Below are 22646 nucleotides of genomic sequence, written 5' to 3' on the forward strand. Positions count from 1 at the left end.
ATGTTAAATTTTGAAGAAGTACATTTAGCTATAGCGGTACGAAAATTCGTTCACCAGAAAGATATGTCGGAATATTGTAGACGGCGTGTTGTACCTTCTGTATTCCTTGGTAAACATGTGGTGGAAGCCAATTCACAAATATTGCACTTTTCTCAACTAGAAATGCCGTATAGTTGCTCTATTAGTGTTAGGTAACGTATTTTATTATATTACCTACTCCGTATACTTTGTTTGCTCTGCCTCTATCTTGAAAATATTTTAATCAAGTTTGCTCCACCTACCGGTATTCTATATTATATAAAACTTAGGCATAGTTTTTCCATACACAAGTATAATATAGTATACCTACGGGCTACGAAGTACCTGCATAACAATGTATTATGCCAGTATGTTTTGCTTTTATTTAATTTCATGTTTCGTTTTTATTCTGTGTTTTTTCAGGACTGAATTTGGCAACAATATAATTTTAGTAGTTCAGTTATTATCAGAACGAAGTTTGGCGAAGTCGTGTCTAGTTAATAATAACCAGTTGTTAATTTATGAACTTGGAGAAACGTTTGGAGGATACTGGGGTGTTATCCCCGATACTATGATAAAACTGCAACCGCAAAACTATACAAAATATTACACTTTAAAAACTACACCTGAGACTGAAAAAACTACGTAAGGTTTTATTTCCATAGGTTTTTTGAAACGATTATCCACTTATTATGATTTCAAAATTAGGTACAACGTTTTTTGGAAAGAAGAAAACATTTGTAGCAGTTACGAATCAAGTTCAATTAGGATCGCGCTAGACGCTAGATTATCACGTTTCATTCACTTTATCTTTAAAATTTGGGATAATGTAATTTTATGTTCTAAAAAGTGTTACAGATTATGAATATGAATATGATGACCAAGAAACAGATTCAATGAAACCTCTTTTCTCGCGTACTACTGATGTTAAAACAGAGGAAGATTTCATACGAATAGATGTGCCTTTGGTTAATATTACTGGTAATTTGGGACTGGACGAGATTTCTTCCCATAGAAGGCTTGATACTGATGAATTTTTTGATTTGATTTATGATGTGACGCCTAGGTATTTATTACGCAATATTAAAAAAAAAGTTTGTAGGAAATAGTATTTATTAAAATACTACCTATATAACATAAATAGTAATTTGGAATAGACTTTAACTATAATCCAGAGGTTCGCGCCTGTAGGGCGATATGCATGGTGGTGTCATTGCACCGAACACCACCCCTGGATTATAGTTAAAGTCTATTCAAAATTCAACATCCTGTGCTGGCGAGTGCTATTAAAAAAAAAGACATTAACTGAATAACCTCTTCTTTATGGTCTAAAATCTAAATGAATATGAAAATGATACGATGCGAAATCTTAGGAGTTATAGATAATAAAAGCTTGATGGGCAAACTGAGGTGAACCGTGTATGGCAAAAAAATATTTTCAAACATTCCTAGATATTATATTATACTAGCGGTCCGCCCCGGCTTCGCCCGTGGTACATATGAAAAATAGATGTTGGCCGATTCTCATACTTACCCGATATGCACAGAAAATTTCATGAGAATCGGTCCAGCCGTTTCGGAGGAGTATGCAGACTAACATTGTGACACGAGAATTTTATATATAAGACTAGCTTTCCGCCCGCGGCTTCGCCCGCGTTTTCATAGAAAACCCCGCATAGTTCCCTTTCCCGTGGGATTTCCGGGATAAAACCTATCCTATCTCTCAAGTTGGATCAAACTGCACATGGTGTGTGAATTTTATTATAATCGGTTAAGTGGTTTAGGAGTCCATTGAGGACAAACATTGTGACACGAGATTTATATATATTAAGACAAGATTATTTACGACTAACAAGTGTCTATTTCATTATCTCTTTCTCGGGTACCTACCTATAATTTGTAGTATGGGCACTTCAATTCCTCCTTCCAGTTTGAATATGATTATTACACAATCTATTTATTTTCTCAGGAATGGAGTTAGTTATGACACAAGCATTATACCCCTTGTACAATTTTCAATTAAGAAACAAACAGAGGATCAACGTCGTGGAAATTATTTACAACCCAAATATGAGCTTGATTACAGTTATCAAGGATTCACGCCAGATTCAAGGTTAGGTTTACTAATATCTTGTTGATAGATGTTTCTTACTTCTTGCGAAAGCCACAGGGCAGATTTTGATGATATTTGGCAATAATTAGCTAAAGAACTTGCTTTTGCCCGCCGCTCCCAGCGCGAGTGACACCAGTCACCACATAGCACAGCTAGAAAGTTTGTAGAAAAAAATCTCTGCAGTCTGCAAGAACTTTTATGGCGTTATACAACTGATACTGCTAACTCAGCCCCCGGAATCACAGGAACAATAGAAAATCTATTGTGTCGTGGCCCGATCGGGCCGCTCGGGGCTCAATGGGTTAATAATATTACACCCTTTTTACTCGATATTAAACTAATATCATTTTTATGAAACATTGTCATTCAATTCACATTAAGTGCTTTGGATGTAGAGATATTTAGTAGCAATTTTATCAACAGTAACATTTTATTACTGCTACAAAAGTTATTATTGTGTTCACGAAACGACATAAAAAGGGATTGGCGCCACTGTAAAATAAACTCATCAAGTAGGTATTGCACATTGAAATTGACAAGAAATGAACAAAAAAGGATGAGAATACTATATACTCGGCTACGACGCTACGCTTTATCGAAGAACACAATGGTAGAAACTAGAAAGACAGATTTTTTCATATAAGTACCTACGTGTTTACATACCTCATTGAAAAAAACAAACTTAAATATTGTTGTTAATATTTTTATAATGTGTCTATTTGATTTTTCTTTAAATGTACTTTAAATGCCTTAAGAGTTTCACTCAAATCTGGTAGGTAATTTGCTCTACTTTTTACTTAGGATCTCATACAACACGTTATATAAGAAAAAAGTTACCAGAAAATACAGGGTCACGAAGCGATTAAAATTTAGAAGGAAAAATAAATCTTTGTTTCGAGCAAAGACGACGCCACTTAGAAATTTGAGGTGATTATTAATTTACTAATTACCTAACTATACAATTGTTCATTTTGCGTAATGTATTTTCACTACTTATTTAGAAATAGACAAACATTTCTACACCAAAGCCATACATTATTAATGCGATAATTCAAATTAAATGGATAAGTACTTATCTCCTTTCGTAGCCCCAAAATCCATACTTCCATACTTAACATTATTATAAATGCGAAAGTAACTCTGATTGTCTGTCTGTTACTCAATCACGCTTTAACTACTGAACCAATTTGCATGAAATTTGGTAGAGAGATATTTTTATACCCGAGAAAGGACATATAGGATAGGTTTTATCCCGGAAATCCCACGGGAACGGGAACTATACGGGTTTTTCTTTGACTGCGCGGGCGATGCCGCGGGTGGAAAGCTAGTTTAAAACAAATCAAAGGAACATAATTTTTGATAGCTTTGATTACACCTACAGGCCATACTACTCCAGTCTTTCTACTCCCACAACAAAATCTTATGAGACTTGGACTCCATTGCCAACAATTCAGGATAATGTATTATCTATAATATACAACAATAGTGCTGTTAAAAGTGGAAAATCGTGGGAGTTTATTGAGGACCTTATGGAATCATTTAATTTCACAGCTGCTTCTCCAATAACTACTGAAAATACAACCAATCGTTTTTCTAAACCAGGTTTCAGTAATTTTGCAAAATAAGTAGTTAGATGTCATATGCTTTAAAAAAAAGAATAATATATTAATTAATGTTCATTTTCAGACCCTTCTACACAAATTTTGACACACACATACAGTATTACGACGGAGTATTCAGTAAGGTAAGATGTAAGTAGTTAATTCTTACATTTTTTTAATTAGCCATTTGATAGAGGCCATGTGTAATTTGGTGCCTTGATGTAGTATCAAATACAACACTATATTGGCGAAAATTTTGCGAATGCATTTATAAATTACCTATGAAATCCGTTTAAAATCCTTCTTATAGCGAAGGTATTCCTAGTGTATCTTCAGAGACAAGCAGATCAACAGATGAATCAACACCACTTGATATATTTTTGAATAACACAAGATTAAATATAAAGAACAGCATAAAAAAGAATTTATCGACAGTGGAAACAACGGAGACACCTCTAACGTCTGTAGAAATATCTTCAGGTATTTTTTTTTATGTCTGTAAATTTTAATATTACCTTTGTAAGTAATAAGTATCAACTTACCTTTATTGCAAAATATATACAACTCTTTAAAAAAGCATACAAGATAAAGATAAAGCTTAAAAAAAAATATAGTGACAATTTTTTTTATTTCAGATTCTATTGACGAGGTTAAAATTTTCTTTACGTCCTCGAAAACGTATGTATCGATGCTTTATTAAAAACATTTTAAATTGTTAGGGCGATTACTACGATTATTACGATATACGAGCGATTTGCTCGTATATTAAATTCGCATAAGTATAGCTACATTTTATCTTGTAAGTGAAATTTATTTAAGTTTAATTTAAACTATTTTAGTACTAAACATGAAAGTGGATCTCTAGTAAATCACAAATCCTTTGAGAATGTTGTGCAAGCAGCTCCGGATATTGCAGTGTTACTCAATAAATATAATGTAGAGTCGCTTCCTAAAGAAGTAGAAAATATGACAAGGTAACTGAAAGAATAGTAGTTAATTACAATTATTTTGAAGGAACATTTCTGTTGCCCAATAATTAATTTAAAACAAAATATGGTTTATGTTATCACATAGCAGGTTAAATTATTTATTATAGAGCCGATTTCGGGCATGGATAAATGCGTTTTACAATCCTCAAAGTGATGATGATGTTCAAACTCTAAGGTTGAAACTAAATTGCTTACATAATAAATACCTTAAGTAAAAACATGTTTTTTGTACTTTCTCAATTATACTGGCATTAAAACAATACACCTTCACATACTTCCGTCGCCTGTTTTATTAATTTATATTTTAGCCCTATTCGCAAAAAGCGTTACATCAAAGCATTAGAAATAGAAAACGCACGACCCCGAAATCTCACTACTCTAAAAACTATGACAAGAACAACTGAGAAAGTATATAGATACTCTGATATGCAAGATCTTGCACAGCTTGTGGAATTGGAAGATGATGAGGTATGGTAACTTAGTTATGTACCTAATTACTCTTTGTGAAAGTTTAGATCTCTATAGAATTTCAGCTCCTAACTACCGTTTCACGTTTTGTTATACAACACGTAGCAATATAAAAATTGTATTTGGATTTATCTAATAGTTTGTATACCTATACCTATTGCTTTTAGAATTCTATCTAGATTAGGAATATTTAGTATTTATAAATTTATAAAGAATAGAAAAAATTCGATCACGAGGCGGGACTCGAACCCACCTCAATAGATGGCGCGCGGTGTGTCCCTTAAGACACATAAAACTGAAGGAATAGATTAAATTCGATTGCTCAGGCGGGTCACGAGTGGCTGAGTTGGTTAGGCATCCGCCCCGGAATGGCGCGAAGGATGCGAGTTCGAGTCCCGCCTCGTGATCGAATTTTTTCTATTCTTTATAAATTTATATTTATAAAGCATTTGAATGCCATAAAAACCAAAAAATATAAATTCATATTTAGTATTTATACAAGTTTATTGATCATCGTTTATAACTTATATGTAACTAGCTTCGCCCGCGGCCCGCTTTGTCTAAAACCTAATAAATTATAATATAATAAAACCTTCCTCTTGAATCACTCTATCTATTAAAAAAAACCGCATCGAAATACGTTGCGTAGTTTTAAAGATTTAAGCGAACAAAGGGATATAGGGACAGACAAACCAACTTTGTTTTATACTATGTAGTGATAAGTAACTGACTAATGATTAGTTATGAGTTACATAAAGTTTTGTCCAATTAGCGTGTTTAGCTCATTTTGAGATTTGTATCAAAAAGTCACGAATTAATCCATAGGTACTAATATTATAAATGCGAAAGTAACTCTGTCTGTCTGTCAACAGACAGACAGACAGGTTTAGTAGTTTAGGCGTGATTGAGTAACAACTCAATCACGCCTAAACTACTAAACCAATTTTCATGAAGAGAAAGGACATAGGCTACTTTTTATCCCGGGAAAATGACGCAATCCCGGAAATCCCACGGGAACGGGAACTATGCGGGTTTTTCTTTGACTGCGCGGGCGAAGCCGCGGGCGGAAACCTAGAGTAATAAATAATATAGTATCTACTAATAAAAATATGTTTTGAATAATTCATTGCTACGTTTCTACAATTTTCAGATACAAGGGCGTGTAGCGCTACGCTATCTACGAAAGTACGTAGGCTCGGCGCTATTCAATATATGCGATTACAACGAACCAAAGGCTCGTCAAGTTTATTTGTTCAATTCGTCCAGAATTGTTATAGCTATAAGTAATTTTACGGTATGTAAAATATTAAAAATTAATTTATAATATTTAAGAATTAAGAGTAGAAAAATGCTTAAAAACAATTTTGATAATATGAAAAAAAAAATTCAATTAAGTGATTAAAGGATAGTTTATAATTAACGTATTATGAAATTATAATGTAAATGTATTACACATTCCAATTTTGATACTTTAATATTTCAAATACCCAATTCAATTATAAACTTACCAACGCTTAAAAATTCTGTAACGAACTAACTCCATTCCTGTCAGATGGACAGAATGACACTAGTGGTGACACCAGCAAGCACTCTCATGAGCAGTGTCGGCAGGTGTCCGCCAGCGCACCTCGAGTGTCAGGTTGCAGGCACTAGGGTTTGCATTGACGCGACGAACGAATGCGACGGTGTGCCGAACTGTGGAGCTTATGGTATGAACGTTTTTAAATGGTCTGGTTAATACTCAAATATGGTGTGAATATTTTTAATTAATGGTCTAGTAAATACTTCTGATTTGAATCGGGATGAAGTTATAAATAAATAATGTGGTTAAAGATTTTTTATCGTCGATTCCGTAGTTCCAGAGAAACATAAAGAGACACAAAACATAATAGTAGTCCCTAAAATTACCTACCTACTACTTACAAGTTACAGGCAAACACAAAGAAGAATATTCTTTTATCGTATTCGTTATTTCTAGTCTCGTTATTTCAAGACATACCAACTTTCAGCCGAAATCAGTAGGATACTGATATTATAAATACCTACTACATTTTTAATACTTGTGAGCCTTCAGCTATTCATTATGTTACAAAATATTAGTTTATTTCATTGGTCTTGAAAACGAAGGAAAATTTTTTAATAAATAGGCATATATGAAAAAAGATTTGCTGGGTTGAAATAAAACTACGATTTTCCTTAGAAACGTATATTTCTATAGATATCTATTGGTTCATTCTTTCAGACATATATGACGAGGACCGTCTCCGCTGCGGCTGGTCGTTAGGTCTCCAGCACAATGTATGTTTGGCTGCCTGCACATTCCTCGCAGTTATTCTAACCATATTGTACACAATTCATTATTGGCTCAAGAGATGCGTCCCCAGGGTCTCTGAAGCGTTCTTCGTTTATAGCGACGCATCTGAAAACACGTAAAATGTTTTATAAAATCTAAATGTAGTAACTGTTTAGACTATTTAGAGAATTGGTAAACAAAAAGATTAAAATTCGATTGAAATATCTAACTAAAAGATAAATCAGTGTCCAAACGTTAATCAATCAATGATGCTGATCTAGATTTTACTCTACTGATTGTTGAGATATATTTTTTAAATATTTTAAGCAAATAACATTTGATTTAGAAGCCTATTATTAAAAAAAAACAATTCTTGCTAACAATAGGCTTTAAAATCATAAAATGTGTGTCTTTCAGATTGTATTTGGATTCAATTATGCGTTCACCCAATGATAACACTGACGATTATTCCAAATTATTCTATCAAGCCAATATTTTCGACGATGATGAGGAATTTATGAAAATGAATACCAAAACATCGCGTTGTAGCAGATTAAAATCTTTTCTTTTGTCGTGTATATTCTCTAAGAAGAAAACAATTGCCAAGGAGTGCATTGATGATCCAGCTGCTCACGACATGTTGAACATGCCATCAATTCCTAGAAAAATATATTCCTTCACGGAATATGAGTTGCGTGATATTACACCCGTAATTAAGGACGCGATGGTGCAAACTGGAAGCAGTTTAGAAATACGAGACACTGGTAATAGAAATGAGAATTATCAAAGACGAAACCGAAATAAAGCATCTATTTTATCAGACTTAGATCAAGCATTGGGTGATAACAGCAGTGAACTGAACATTTTAAAACTTATTCGAAACCTAAAAATATCACCTAAACCATCTGGTGAGTCAAATTTATTTGTAAATAAAAAAGAGGACAATGTTTCTCATAAAATAATCGTTACAGAGGAAGAAAAAGAATTGCACAGTACTTTATACGAGCCTAGTACCTCAGTTGCAAAGAAAAAGGAAATACAGAAGACTACAGTGGCTGAAGTTCACCCAATAAAACCTAAACCGGTATTGTCTAAACATTTAAGATTCGATGAAGATATAACTACAATTCCTTCATCAGGATATGAAGATGATGACAGTGAGAGCCATCAGAGTGTTGTCGGTCTTGGTTCCAGTCGTCATTTAACCACGATTGAAGAGGTCGACGAACATGTCAGTAGTAGCAATGATTTTATGCGATTCTGGCGGAGTGGCAAAAATAAGAAGTCACAGAAGAAATCTCATCTATCTTTACGGTAGATAAATATGTTTTTAGTTATTTAAATATAAATGATAGGTAACTATTGTCTTTTATTGATATCCTTAAATGAAAAAATTGAACTAATCAAATGCTTAAACAGATTTAATTTTGTTCCTATGTATACTTAGATTTTTAAAACGATGTACCTACTACGATTTTTTTAATTGATAGGTAGATTGGTTCAAGGTAAGTATATAATTTGTTAAGTTGTAGACAACGTGGGTGAAGCTGCGGGCGGATAGCTAGTATTTGTATAAAAATAACGAACCGAAATGAATTAAGTAAACATTATAAAGGGCTATTCCAAACATAATGAAGTGACTAAACAAAACGATGTACATTATAAACGAGTTTACACATCTGCCCACATATTCCAAGATGATCGTACCTAACGCTCATCGCGCGCCGCTATTTCCTAATTAACTTCAATTGTGCACCGGACAGGACACGTGCCAAAAAGTATGTCGCTGCTTTTTAGACTTTTCGTCATCGCGCCAATTTTATATATCCTGGTTATAGAAATTAATTTATGTGAATTTTATTAATTAAACGAATTGTAGGTTTGCTAAAAAGTTAGAAGGAAGCGCTCTCGATAAAGCTCACTTTAAAGCATTAGTTTTACTAAATGACATGAATACCGAATTTTTAAGCGCGAACACAGAAATAAAAATATTTTGAGTGAAAAATGTACTGGCTATATTTGATAATGATAAGAGAATTCTACAATGGGTTGTGTTTTAAATAATAAAAGGATAAATCTTTATATCAAACAGTTAAATCAATGTCTATATGGAAGAATGTCTTCTATAACACTCCTAGCATAAGAGACATTGTTCAAAATGCAGTTAAATATAACTACTATGTTGTTATTGTTTCATGTACCTACATGTGTTTTTGTTGCCAATTAAAAACTATTTATTATTTTAATAAGATTTCAAATTGTTATGGCTAATGTAGATGATCGGAAATATTACCAGTACATACTTGATATCTACTTCCTATGTAGGATAAAATATATCTTCAAACGCCCAATAATATACAGTTCTTTAATTAAACCAAACCATAAGTTACACAACAAACGCTACATTGGTATCATTAGTTGCAATGACGTATATCATAGCTTTTATGTCAGCTCCAAAAAAGATAGATGTAAAAGTGTCAAGCTAGAAGTGGGAGCCGGTGCACGAGGTCATTTCAATTGAAATCAATTAAAGCAATTGGATCCAATTGAGCGGGCGGCAGATTCAGCGACGTTGCCGGCCACAGAGAGATTTTATGTGAAGCGCCTACGCGCTCGGTCACATGACTCAGCCGTACCTATTGTCATGTACTTGTGTACTTGCAGACAAAACACAATAGAACATGCATACACAATGTAACATAGTAGAATCTGCAGTTGATCCTGTTTATTATATATGTGCGACAATTTTGAGGAAATCATATAGGTAGGTACAAACTTAAGGGTTCAAAATCTAATACTCAGCGTAATTTAGAGATTTGTTTCCTCAAAGATGTGAATGGTAGAAACTGACTTGTATGTATTATCTATACTAATATATAATATTATAAAGCTTAAGAGTTTGTTTGTTTGTTTGAACGCGCTAATCTCGGGAACTACTGGTCCGATTTGAAAATTTCTTTCGGTGTTAGATAGCTCATTTATCGAGGAAGGCTATCATCACGCTACGACCAATAGGAGTGGAGCCACGGAGGTGAAACCGCGCGGAGCAGCTAGTGTATTATAAAAGGGGAATAAGTAAAATATAATCATCTATGACTACATAAGGTACACCACACACTTATGACACATCGCATAAAATGTTAAATGCATATAATTTTTCTTTTTGTAGGTACCAATTTACCATACCATTGTTGATTCAGAATGCTAGATATATTTATTGCTCCTTTAGGGAAAATATTCCATTGATTTATATCTTCCATACATGCATTAATACTACAGTCTATGAAATACGTAATTTTTTAACGTTTTTAACCGACTTCAAAAAAAGGAGGAGGTTATCAATTCGACTGTATTTTTTTTTGTATATTTGTTACGCGATTACTCCGGCAATTATAAACCGATTTGAATAATTCTTTTTTTATTTGGTAGGTCATACGTCAGAGGTGGTCCCATTGTCACCAGGTCAGGATCTGATGATGGGATCCTGGGGAAATCGAGGGAATCCCTCAAATTTTGTAGGCATATACACTGTTTATCAGAATATAATATGTAGATTTTTGCATCTAATGGTCACCATCTGATGTTGCTGAGCTGATGATGAATGGTAGGGGTATGGGATCTCTGTAACAAAATTGTGTAATACCATCGAATTTGAATGTGATTCTACTTTGTAGTTTAAATTTGTATATAATATAGGTATAGTCTTGAAGTCGGTTTTTGTTTTTTTTTCAAAAAATTTACTTCATATTATAAAAATTGAGTTCTATTGAACTCAATTTTTACAATTAGCAGGTTTATTGTAATTGTGCCTTTGGCGTGAACCAGACATATACAGAAAGCCGGAAAACAGCCATTTTAATTTCCGTAGCTAAGCTTCTAAGTTAACTCTACATTTTATTAGAGTGTAAAATATGTTTTACTTTACCGGGCCCTTCGATAACATGCTATTTAATTTTTTTTTCTCTTAACTTCTCTCCTATAATCTATAAAGCTTATTTACTAAAAATCTTAATAATTTTGTTCGATATTGATAACCGCAAACGTAGACACTTGAAATATTCACTGAATGTTTAGAATATTCACTATCATATATTTAAAAATTGATTAAGTATGTTTCGAATAATCTCAGGAACTACTAGATTTTTTTTTTAATGTTTAATAGTAAATTTACTGCGGAATGCTAGAATATAATATAGGCTACACAATATCAAGCAACGACCAGGAAATGCTGATGCGGGTGAAACCGCGGGGAGCAGCTAGTGTTTAATAAGTATTTATTGACTGACTTCACACCGAGAATTTTGTTTATTTGTCACTATCGACCTAAGTTTTTAAAAAACGAAGGATCGATTTGAGAAAAACTTGTCGAAGACAGATGAATTAAAAAGGTAGGTAATTTCTAGTAGAATAATAATTATTAGGGAGATTTAGGATATATTTCTGTTTACACATTTATTTCAGAGGACTGTTTGCATTTCAAAAATACCTGAATAAAAGTCTTTCTTTACAGTATATATTAAGTTACTAGATATTGTAAATAGTTGTAGATTTTATATATTTGTGTCGCAACGTCAATAATACTTATAAAGCGGAAGAGTTTAAATGCGCTTGTCTCAGGAACTACAGGAACTCTACGGGACCGATATCAAAAATTCTTTCACCTTTCAATATGCGCGTTGTCCCGTATTATGTAGGCCATATCACAGATAATATAATACTATACTAGTATATTATTTACCACGGGCGAAGCTACGGCTAGCTACAATAGATACTCGCAAAAATATGCTTGACCCGGGCTTTTCCTGGGTTAATCCGGGAAATAATAATAAGTTTCTGAATATTGCGATTATCGTTTTTTTTCGTGTAACCTTGTGGGGCACGGGGCAGGTGCATTTTGCATATGTTTCAGGGATAGATTTTCTGTACGAACAAGTATCTGTATTTGTGTCTGGCCAGAAGAACCATGACCAATGGGTTCTTACTTAACGGTTATATCTACTGTACCAAGGAGGAATATTTACGTTAGATAGCAGTAATGTCAATCTTTCTATTATTTATGATTATTAATGTTTATCTTTATTTCTAATTTTTTATACGACAACAAGCAAAGCAGCGGGCAGAGCACTAGACGTTAGGTTATCACCGACGCCCATTAGCAATAACAACGTTAGGGACTTTGCGATTGTTTTGCTGCCTTTTGAGAGATATGTAACTAGGCTCTTTTTTGTAGGTATGGTTAAATATTTTAAACAAGGTAAGTATAATTATTTGATCTATGGTACACATTTACAATATGTACAACTTATGTACAATATCTATTATTTATTAAAATGGCAAGTAAACGTGAGGATTGAGGCTCCATATAGGACAAAGCTTCAAGTATGGAAATGCATATTAAATGAAACAACCTATAGCATTTAGCATTTAGTTTTATTTTTATGTATTCTGTACCAATAGAAATCGATACGTTCAATCTTCGAGTTTAAATTATAGGAATTTCCAGAAAAAAACTGTAGGTATCCACGAAGTAAGTATACATACAAATAAATCGAAGCTTGCACTTATCAATAGGTAAAGCTTTTATCAATCATAAGGGTTAGTTTTATACTTTGAAATTAATTTTAGATGGTATAGCTGTTTACCTTACAAGGTGTACTACCTAAGGTTGAGACTCGAGAACGTTCCTGAAGTTTTCCTGTAGCTACAACAGAGCTTAGAAAACAATTTTCCCTAGCATGATTCTATGTTCTATGATTTGGATTATATAACGACCAATGTAAAAAAAATCCACGAATTACTCCAAAATAAGACAAGGCATTTGTTAAAGTGAAACTTTTATTACATCGTCTGAAACTTTTTGGTCTGTGTAGCGCATGTCGCGTGACGTATGATAATTATCGTACAAATACGATAATTATCGTAAGTTTCACTTTTACCGTGGTTTCATAAAACCACACAACATTTTTTTATTTATAAATTACTGAGTGATAGATAAGTCACGGAAACGATATATAAAGTATTACCGTGAGTAGAAGGTAGGTACTTAAAGGTATATTGCACCAAAGCGAAGACTGCATAATAAGTTAAGTCAAAAGTTAAGTTTCAGATCTTTAAATACTTCATCAATGTATGGCAAATTATATGCTCTTATATCTTGCATTACGCTTTAAACATAATAGGCATTCATTAGAAAGAAGAAAGTGTAACTCACATTTATCTGTGTCCTTATATTGTAAAAGCTTTTTCGTATTCCAAAGTTCTAACTTGCACTATATCACTACACAATATACATAAAAACACCTTAGACACTGAACCTGATAGGATTAGTCATTTTCAACCCATCACCAAAACTTTGACTTGACTTGAGTCACTCAATTCCAGAACCGTATGCACAGTATGTAATTGACGTAAGACATTACTCGTGATACGTTTTAAACAAAAACACAAATTGCAGATGCACAAGTGCATCAACGAGTGCAATTCGTGTTGTCTGAAAGTCTCCAATGAGCCCAATGAAGCAGAGATCCCGTTGGCGAGTGCCAGCACCAACCTAAATAGACTCTGATCATCTAAATTGACTTCAATTAAATAACAACCGAAATTGTTGAAATGCGCCATTACTCCCTCAACGTTAATCTAAGTGCCAATAGTCAGGGCGAATGTTTTATTAATAATCCCCAGCAATAACTGTTAATTGATAATTAAGCAATGTCGGCGTCAATCAGCGGAATCGAAGCGCGCACGCCGTAGACGCAGCGCGCGTTGCCTCTACGCTGTCTCGTCTTGCATATTTTCTCCAGACGAAAACTCAATTTAAGTGATTTTGTTTTTTTATAAACAATATTTTTCTCACGGCTATAAATCATGTAACAGACATACCAGTATTATCGATACGGATTTATTATAATGCCCAGTGGACTTTTGAAATAATGATGTGGGTGTTCGCTCCCTAAAACATGATAGGAACAAAATCTCATGTGTTTGTGGGAATCCCGCATGGTGCTCATAGTTCATAATATGAAAGGCAACGGCGGCCGCGGAGATAACCCGCAGTTCGAGACACGATACATCGAGGGTACACCACTGTAGCGACTTAGGGGAGTGGCTGAGCGCAATTCTTATTGGTTCCCCCTCTCAACTACGTTACAGTCGTAAGCGCCTACTCCATACGATCCAATGTCCCCTTTCAGTTAACTCAATACGAAATAGAATAGCGTTTTCAACATAACACGCGGTGCTCTCGGTCAGTGCACTCATTGGTGCGAGTTTTCCTCTAAGCGTCGTATTATGGTAATATAAATTGACCAACCGTAGAGCAAATTCGGTTAGTTCGTTAAAGTTGATTAAAGCCATTTAACCGGGACGGACACGACGAAACGAACGGCGCGGGCTCGGTTCCGAGGGTTCGGCTAAATGAACTTAAATTGTTTAATATCGTCGTCGATAAATTGAGTTTAGGTCGAGCTCACGCAGCTCGACGTAGGTGCTTGCGGCATCGAGGCCGCCGCGACGGAGTCGAGAGAGGTTGGCGCGGAGGTAGCGGGCTCGCAGGCGCCCGCCGCCGACGGCTACATGTACGTGTGCGGGGACCCAGCCGGCAGTGCCGGCCCGCGCTACGAGTGCTCCTTCGAGCCAGCGCCGGGATCCATGGACCAACCTACCTTCGAGGAACACATGTTCAGCGAGTTTGGCAAGGACAGACAAGTGCAAGTGGTGGTTGGAGCTGGAGGTGAACTGCAGTATCGGGAAGAGTTACCAGTGTTCGCGTCTAGTGCTGACCAGAAGAGAAAAGACGAGCCGCTACTTCTGCAGCAGGTCGAAGCGCCTACGCAACACGCGGCACACCCACCTCCGCCTCCACCACCGACCACGAAGAAAAGTGATAAGAAAAAGAGTGAAAATAATGGCATTAAAAAGAAGAAGACCAGGTGAGTGACATAGTGTTTAAAATTCTTATAAAACAATTATTAAAATAATGCTTACTGAAACGTGACTGAAACTAATAACTTAAACTCATAATTTTAAGTAAGTACATATTTAATAATTACGAAGTACGTACACTATTATGTTTACGTTAGCTTACTTAAGTTAGAGTTAACGAGCGTTTATAGAGACATGGTCAAGTTTATGATAAAAACACAATTTTTATGGAAAAGTATGATAATTTGTATATCTAAATTGACCTTATTCATGATTGTAATTCTCACATAAAAGATTTGGCACTTATTTCATCTATACATATAATAAAATCGTAGGAAAGTCAAAACTGTACATTGAATATTTTTTTAAAAGAATACCTGGGCCGTGATCTATAATCGATATAGAAGCCAAAAACATAGTTTTTAGAATTTTTGTCTGTTTGTCTGTTTGTCTGTTTGTCTGTATGTTTGTCCGAGCTAATCTCGAAAAGTACTGCATAGATTTACTTCAAATTTTGCATGAATATTACTAACAGGACGGGTGAGGCTATAGGCTACATATTATTAAGCTATCACCTACGGGGGAGGAGCTGTGAACCTTTATTTTTCTTACGTATTCCGTGTATTACGACAGCGTACAATCTAAAGACTCATGTTTAAATGTTGGTTTCGAGTAAGCCATGCTATTATCTAGCTTTACAAAATAAAAACTATGTCATTTACGTAATTTGGGCAGAGAAACAGTTTAATGAATTTAGTAGTATAAAGACAAATTAGAAACAGCGCCATCTATTAAATGTTATAAAAATCAAATCAATTTACACGTTAACTATTGGAAATTAATAATCAAATGACGCATATATAAATGTTGTTTGACAATATCTAGATTGACACTATAAAAAATTATGCCACTTAAGTAACTTGGGAAGAGAAACATAGCTTATGTAAGTTGTATAATGTTAATTTTGTAACAGCGCCATCTATGAGATTTCGTAAAAATCAAATCAATTTACATGTTAACACTACTGAACACAATGTTAAAAATTAATAATTTAAATATACTTAATTATGTTATTTATTTATTTAACTCTTTAACCCATATCTTCCGTTCCCTATAAGATATATTTCGTGTAAATAATAAACTACATTTTTTAAAGTGAGGGTAGATGTTTATTATTTTAAGTAAAAATAGACACCATTATCTACAGTTAATCTAATGATTGTGTTCCAAAGAGTATAATAATATATTGTTGTGTTCATTAGTTACAATTTTAAAAATCTTCGTGTTTTATAAATTTACTAGCTTACCGCCCGCGGCTTCGTCCGCTTTGTCTAAAACCTAATAAATTATGTACTAAAACCTTCCTCTTGAATTAGTCTATCTATTAAAAAAACCGCATCAAAATCTGTTGCGAAGTTTAAAGATTTAAGCATACAAAGGGACATAGGGACATAGGGACACAGAAAGCGACTTTTTTATACTATGTAGTGATATTTATAAAGCAATTGAATGCCATAAAACCAAAAATATCAAATGCAATCTTCGTGTTTTGTGAATTTTCACCATCATGCGTTCCCACAAAAGGTAAGTTGTTGTTGTTTGTTGGTAAGTTGTTAAATGAAATGAAATGAATGATTCTTTTATTATTTTGAGGTGCATTGGGAACAGAAGTTTTTGATAAAATTTTATTTGTAAGTAGCTTTTTTTATAGATTTACAGTTAACTTTTGATTTTTTTATTTACAGATTTAATGCTAATAAAATTATATCGCCTTTGGAAGACGATTTCTGCTGATATTTTTACTACACCACTTGAAAATTGATGATTTGATGATAAAGACAGTAGCAGCGAGGATTAAGTGGAAATTAGTAATCATCCGCTTCGTCAATTTTTGACTGAAGTTAATGTCCAACGTCCAATGGTTCATGTGGTTCAATCATTGGAAGTATCTCGGGAAATTTTGGAGGATATTTTTCAGGAAGGAGAGGAGGGGCAGCCAACCACATATCAAACTACTACGTTTTAGTACCGAAAAAAATGTTATTGCCAAATGAAACGTAAATTTTGCACTCACAACTTTACAAGTAATGTTTTAAGTTATCAGATAACCGCAAAGTCAAAATTTTATTTTTTTTTGACTTTGCGGTTATCTGATTATAATATTTATCGTTATGGCTATCGACGTACCGACCGTACTGGGATCAGAGTAGGTACATGATATACAGTTCATAATCCAGGATTGCTTAGAGCATTTTCACACTGAAAAAGATGTTTTCTTTGAATCGTAGTTGCTTCATTTATTTATTTTTAATCATTTTACATAATATGTTTTATATTTTATAAATATATCATTTTCATTATTTAAGTAGATAAAATAAATTATGTAACGGTTTTATAAGAAAACACATTATATTTGTTAGGCGACGGTGATTTCTTCCAGGCAAAAGATATTCATCAGCTCAATAAAATTGAACAGTATGTTGTTAGAAACAGTATGTTCTTTAGATTCACAATTGTAATGAGCATTTCCGCATGCAAGTTGTATTGTAGTTTAGATATATCATAGTTTTTACATATTAAAGTTCCGACAAAACCCTCAAATTTTTTAGTAGAGTTGAGCAAGATAATTTGAAAAATGTGCCGTGTTAAGTATTATAGAAAAGGTTAGTACGTTGGTAATTATTATTTCTTCTTCATTTACATGTTGTTAGTAAAAATAAACTTTAACTTACAGTCAAAGTAGTCAAAGTATATTTTAACTAATACTACTTAATATCTATTATACTTATGTTCAGTATTTATCTGTATTATTATTTCTTGACAATTAATATATTTTCATGTCGTATACCAAATTATAAACATAAGTTTAATGTGTAATTAGCTGGATTTATTTTTACACACTCACAGACTTATATTTTATGTTAAATGTTAAAAGAGTGTTAATATGTAGTGTAAATCATAATACATTTTTTCACAATTAAAAACTTTACTTACTCAATATGAAGACCGTTTGACAAATGATAGGGTGCATCATAATAAGATGAACATGAGCATAAGCAATGACTAGAGTAGGGACGCGAATATTACAATTATATGAGACAAGAACGATTAATAAGTTTGTTTAATGAAAGATTAAGAATTGAAACTATTCGGTCTCTGGAAACGTACGAATAGCGAGAGGCCCGTCTTACTGCAGACAGATTTCGTCATAGTCTTAATGTCTTGAGGTAAACAATCTACGAATTCGGTGGTGTGGTCTGACAAATATAAAAGTGGGTTTGCTTATAACCTCACAATTGATTACAGATCATCTTCTGTATAGGCGATATTAACGTAGTATGTTCTTTTTGTAATGCTTTAAAGTGTAGTAAGGCGAGTCGGCTTTCGTTTGAAGATACACCGGAACCTTTGAAATCACTACTTTTAGAGGAACATACTGTGCAATTAGCGTTTAGCTACTATTATGTATTCTGTGGTGCAATGTAAACTGTTATTAGACAATATTCGCTCTTATAGTAGTGCGTTTCAAATGATCCTTTGGTGCTCAATAATTATCAGAAGATCCGTTCATGCTTACTTTTAAGATACAAGGTCAAGTTTACCATTTGATAGGATCCCTTTTGCCTGAAGGCCAACCTAAGTTTGTTTAAATATATTTTGTATTCGACTACAACGAATAGTGGAATACAAGAAATCAATATTTCTCAAATTTAAAACTGAACTCATTTCACAATTTTAGAACAGGTAAATTCGTATGTATGCAGTTTTAAATCGACATTAGAAGCTTTTCCTCAAGATGGTGATATCGGCACTCAGGAACTCCCTGGACGCGTATAACGCCCAGGCCACAGTATTACAATTTTTCCTACAGTAGGGCGACGAATGTATTTTCGCATAGCAACGGAGGGGAACTCGCGGGGGGTCAAGTGACGCGGGCCACGTACCACAAACATGCTTAGTTTGTGGTATCGAGCGCGAAAGATAGTCATCGTGTTTTTAGTAAAGTTACTATGTAAACTAACGTAATTTAATACTTAGGTACATATTCTATAATGGTGTGCTCAAACTGTTAATCTACATTTAATTTAGATTATTATTTGATACTAAGTAATGTAGAATTTAAACCACATTCATGTTTTCTTCAGATTTTAAGATTTTCTTATCAGAGTGTTCAATTTTAATGTAGTTAAATTTTATAAGAGACAATACCTAATTAAGAAAATTTTAAAATAAAGTGTCACGTATTTTTTTTAAACGACGAATGACGAAAAACGACCTAATCGCGGACGAAGTCGCGGGCAACAGCTAGTATGTTTCTATTTTTTATGATTGGATTAGTTACCTTATTAAAAAAATAATATCAAGTATCATTTTTGGGTATGTAATTATATCAACTTTATTATTAGCTTTGTATTTTGACACGTAAGCATTTCTCAGAATCGTGAAAACTAAAGATAAAAAAGTACCTACTTAATAAATTACAAATTTAAAAAAAAGAAACGTACAAAACAGCACTAAAGTGATTTTTAAATGGTTGTGCAAAAAAGGAAATAATTAATATCAAAACATAAACATGATCAAAATCATTAAACATTAAAGCTTCTTGAGTAGCATAAAAAGATATTCATAAAGTATACTTATACCTACTTCATTCATATTATAATTTTATTGGCTACTAATTTCATATTATATCAACAAGTTTAAATAGGGATGATGTGTCGGCATTCCGAATGCACCCTCTGTAGAGTGTAGAGACGATGAATTTATTTAAAGGGCTACTGCGTTTCAAGTGGCCCATAACTAACGCGATGATTTGTTAAAACCTGTCACATATGGCTTTTTATTCAATATTCCACAAATATGTAAGATATTAATATTATTTGGTGGTGAGTTATAGGTTACCCCAAAAAAGATCGAACTATTTAAATTATTTTCATAATTTTATAAATAACTATAATATTTTTCACCTTTTTACAAAACTTTAAAACATTTACGTTCAGGAGCAAATCGAGAGATTCATTTTTATTTATATCACTTGACAACTTTAATTTGAACAATTGAAACAAAAGCAAACAATGGCGGTAGGTATATATGGTATCTTTGTACTTAGGTTCATAAAATAATAAATAAATAAATACGTTGTAACATATTTAAGAGTATAATTATTATGATTTAAAATGGAAAACTGCGTGAATCATGGCTTATAAAATTGTCAATGAAGGGGAAATAATGATCAAAGATAATCATTGGTCCCCCGTCTTAGATTTAACAAAGCTGTAGATGCAGGCGCCGACACTATTCAATCGAAAGTCGAGGGCATAATTACCCGTATGTATGTCAATAGGGAGCCAATTGACTTATCTTGATATTTTAATTAAAATTTCGGGCGGATTTATAGGAAAACATGAATGCTATATTTTGTAAAAAATATATATTTATAATTTTTGATATTAAAAATGTATTAAATTGAATAGCATACCGTTACACTATTTCAAGTGTCGTCAATTGACAGGCAATTAGAGGTGCCCACGCGCAACAGGGGTGAATTTAGTTTCACGCTCAATCAATTTCTGCGCGTGTGCCCGCAGCCATATTGCACGCGTCAGATGGTAGATAGATGCACCCCGGGATGATAAGACCAATTTATTCATAAATTCCTACATGCAATAACAATATTTAATTTGTTTACAGAACTACTTTTACGGCGTATCAACTTGAAGAGCTCGAAAGGGCTTTTGAGCGCGCGCCGTACCCCGACGTCTTCGCTAGAGAAGAGTTGGCTCTTAAATTAAATCTATCGGAATCACGAGTTCAGGTATAAATACACTTCTATAACTCAAGAACTATGTCTGACTTTAATATTAATATAGCGACATTCTTCGAAAGATCTATTTTAATATTTAACGTTTTATCTCTTTTATTAGGTATGGTTCCAAAATAGAAGAGCAAAGTGGCGAAAACGCGAACCACCACGCAAAACTGGATACATTGGCTCCAGTTCACCTAGCTCCACAACCTTAAGCGGTGGCTTTTCGGGAATTAGTGGGAATCTTCCTGCTTTTCCTCAGAATGGCTTGCCAGCTCCAGCGGACTCATGGTCGTATCAGCATTCTTACGAATTATCTTCTCATCATTTATTATCTTCTGGTAGCAGTGGGTACCCAGCATTTAACACTCAACCGGCAGCTTATTCTTATACCACAGTTCTCAACGGTCACGACGGTCAAATGTTTGCTCCGAGACATTCCTACGAATACGGCGAAGGAAGTCCACCTCCCCTGGGTGTTCGAGATTACCCAATGATAGCAGCTCATTCCCCACAAATGGAAGCTCATGGGCACGAGGAGAAGTTGGAATATCGTAACCATGAACACGAAGACAAATACTCCGCGTGTGCGATGCAAGAAGAGCCGCGGTATGGCGCCCCTCCAGAAGACTATGACAAATGTGGGATTGTCCAACACGACAAACACTATGACATGGATCGCCACGCTGACTTAGCGCAGCCTGTAGTCGTTAAAATGGAACCTAGCCCAGGCCAAGCATATACTACATCACTGCCCCCTTTTTTGAATTGAAATACTCTTTTTCGAAATTGTCTGATAGTTTCAACTAATTTCGAAAAAGGGTATTATTCTCTTCGTTTATTGGAAGACTCTTTGGAACTGAAATAATTATTATGGAATACACAGAACAGTAAAAACTAATAGAAGTGTGATGTGGGCGTGGCCCACGTGTCACTTGTAAGGTAAGATCACCTAACTTGCTCTCAGTTGTGCGCAGAAAAATATTCGAGTCGGTTGTCAGCTGTCAAACCTTTTTTCCATATTTATTCATTAATAAGGACGTGTTGTTTTGTATAAGAGACCAAAAATGATAGCAGACACAATAATATCAGCAATGGAGGCATTTCATACCATCGGTAAGTCTTATTTTAATTTATTTTAAATATATTTTATTTTATAACTTCGCTTGTCGTAATTTGTCAAAAATTTATAAAAATATTAAGTCAAAATGAACCTTAATCCATAAGAAATTAGTACTAATATAGATTGAACAGCAAACAAGACTTTCTGGAATATTATTGCAATAAACAAACGAATGTCGGATTAGTGATGCATGTGGCGCATATCGACAGTATCGATACTTTAGAAAAGACAATCACTATGAAATATTAAATTTTATTTTATTTTTCCTTAGCTTTCATTAGTCCTATTAATTTATAGATTTTCAAAAGAGGCTAA

The 22646-nt window shown here is 33.9% G+C and overlaps 3 protein-coding genes across 3 annotated transcripts in view; 2 read left to right on the forward strand and 1 right to left on the reverse strand.

Moving 5' to 3' along the window:
• LOC123700097 lies at window positions 1-7607 on the forward strand (the record flags this gene model as incomplete). Its single annotated transcript, XM_045647223.1, has 11 exons — window positions 1-191; window positions 442-663; window positions 869-1084; window positions 1988-2131; window positions 4043-4212; window positions 4368-4410; window positions 4572-4706; window positions 5030-5189; window positions 6340-6483; window positions 6742-6898; window positions 7432-7607. Coding segments are annotated over exons 1-11 (1758 nt in total), but the record flags the coding sequence as incomplete, so codon positions are not given.
• Window positions 7418-22646, reverse strand: part of LOC123704025 (transcription termination factor 5, mitochondrial-like) — a 22277-nt gene continuing 7048 nt past the window's right edge. The window contains exon 9 of the mRNA XM_045652275.1: window positions 7418-7608. Coding sequence (XP_045508231.1) covers window position 7608 — 1 coding nt within the window. The 3' untranslated portion in view covers window positions 7418-7607. The remainder of the gene's footprint in view (window positions 7609-22646) is intronic.
• LOC123704107 (homeobox protein OTX1 B-like) lies at window positions 14709-22074 on the forward strand. The gene is made up of 3 exons (XM_045652399.1): window positions 14709-15410; window positions 21094-21217; window positions 21327-22074. Exons 1-3 carry the CDS (start codon window positions 15055-15057, stop codon window positions 21978-21980), a joined length of 1134 nt encoding a protein of 377 aa, XP_045508355.1. The 5' UTR covers window positions 14709-15054; the 3' UTR covers window positions 21981-22074.

The sequence above is a fragment of the Colias croceus genome, chromosome 2, assembly GCF_905220415.1.
Source record: "Colias croceus chromosome 2, ilColCroc2.1".
Classification (NCBI taxonomy): domain Eukaryota; kingdom Metazoa; phylum Arthropoda; class Insecta; order Lepidoptera; family Pieridae; genus Colias; species Colias croceus.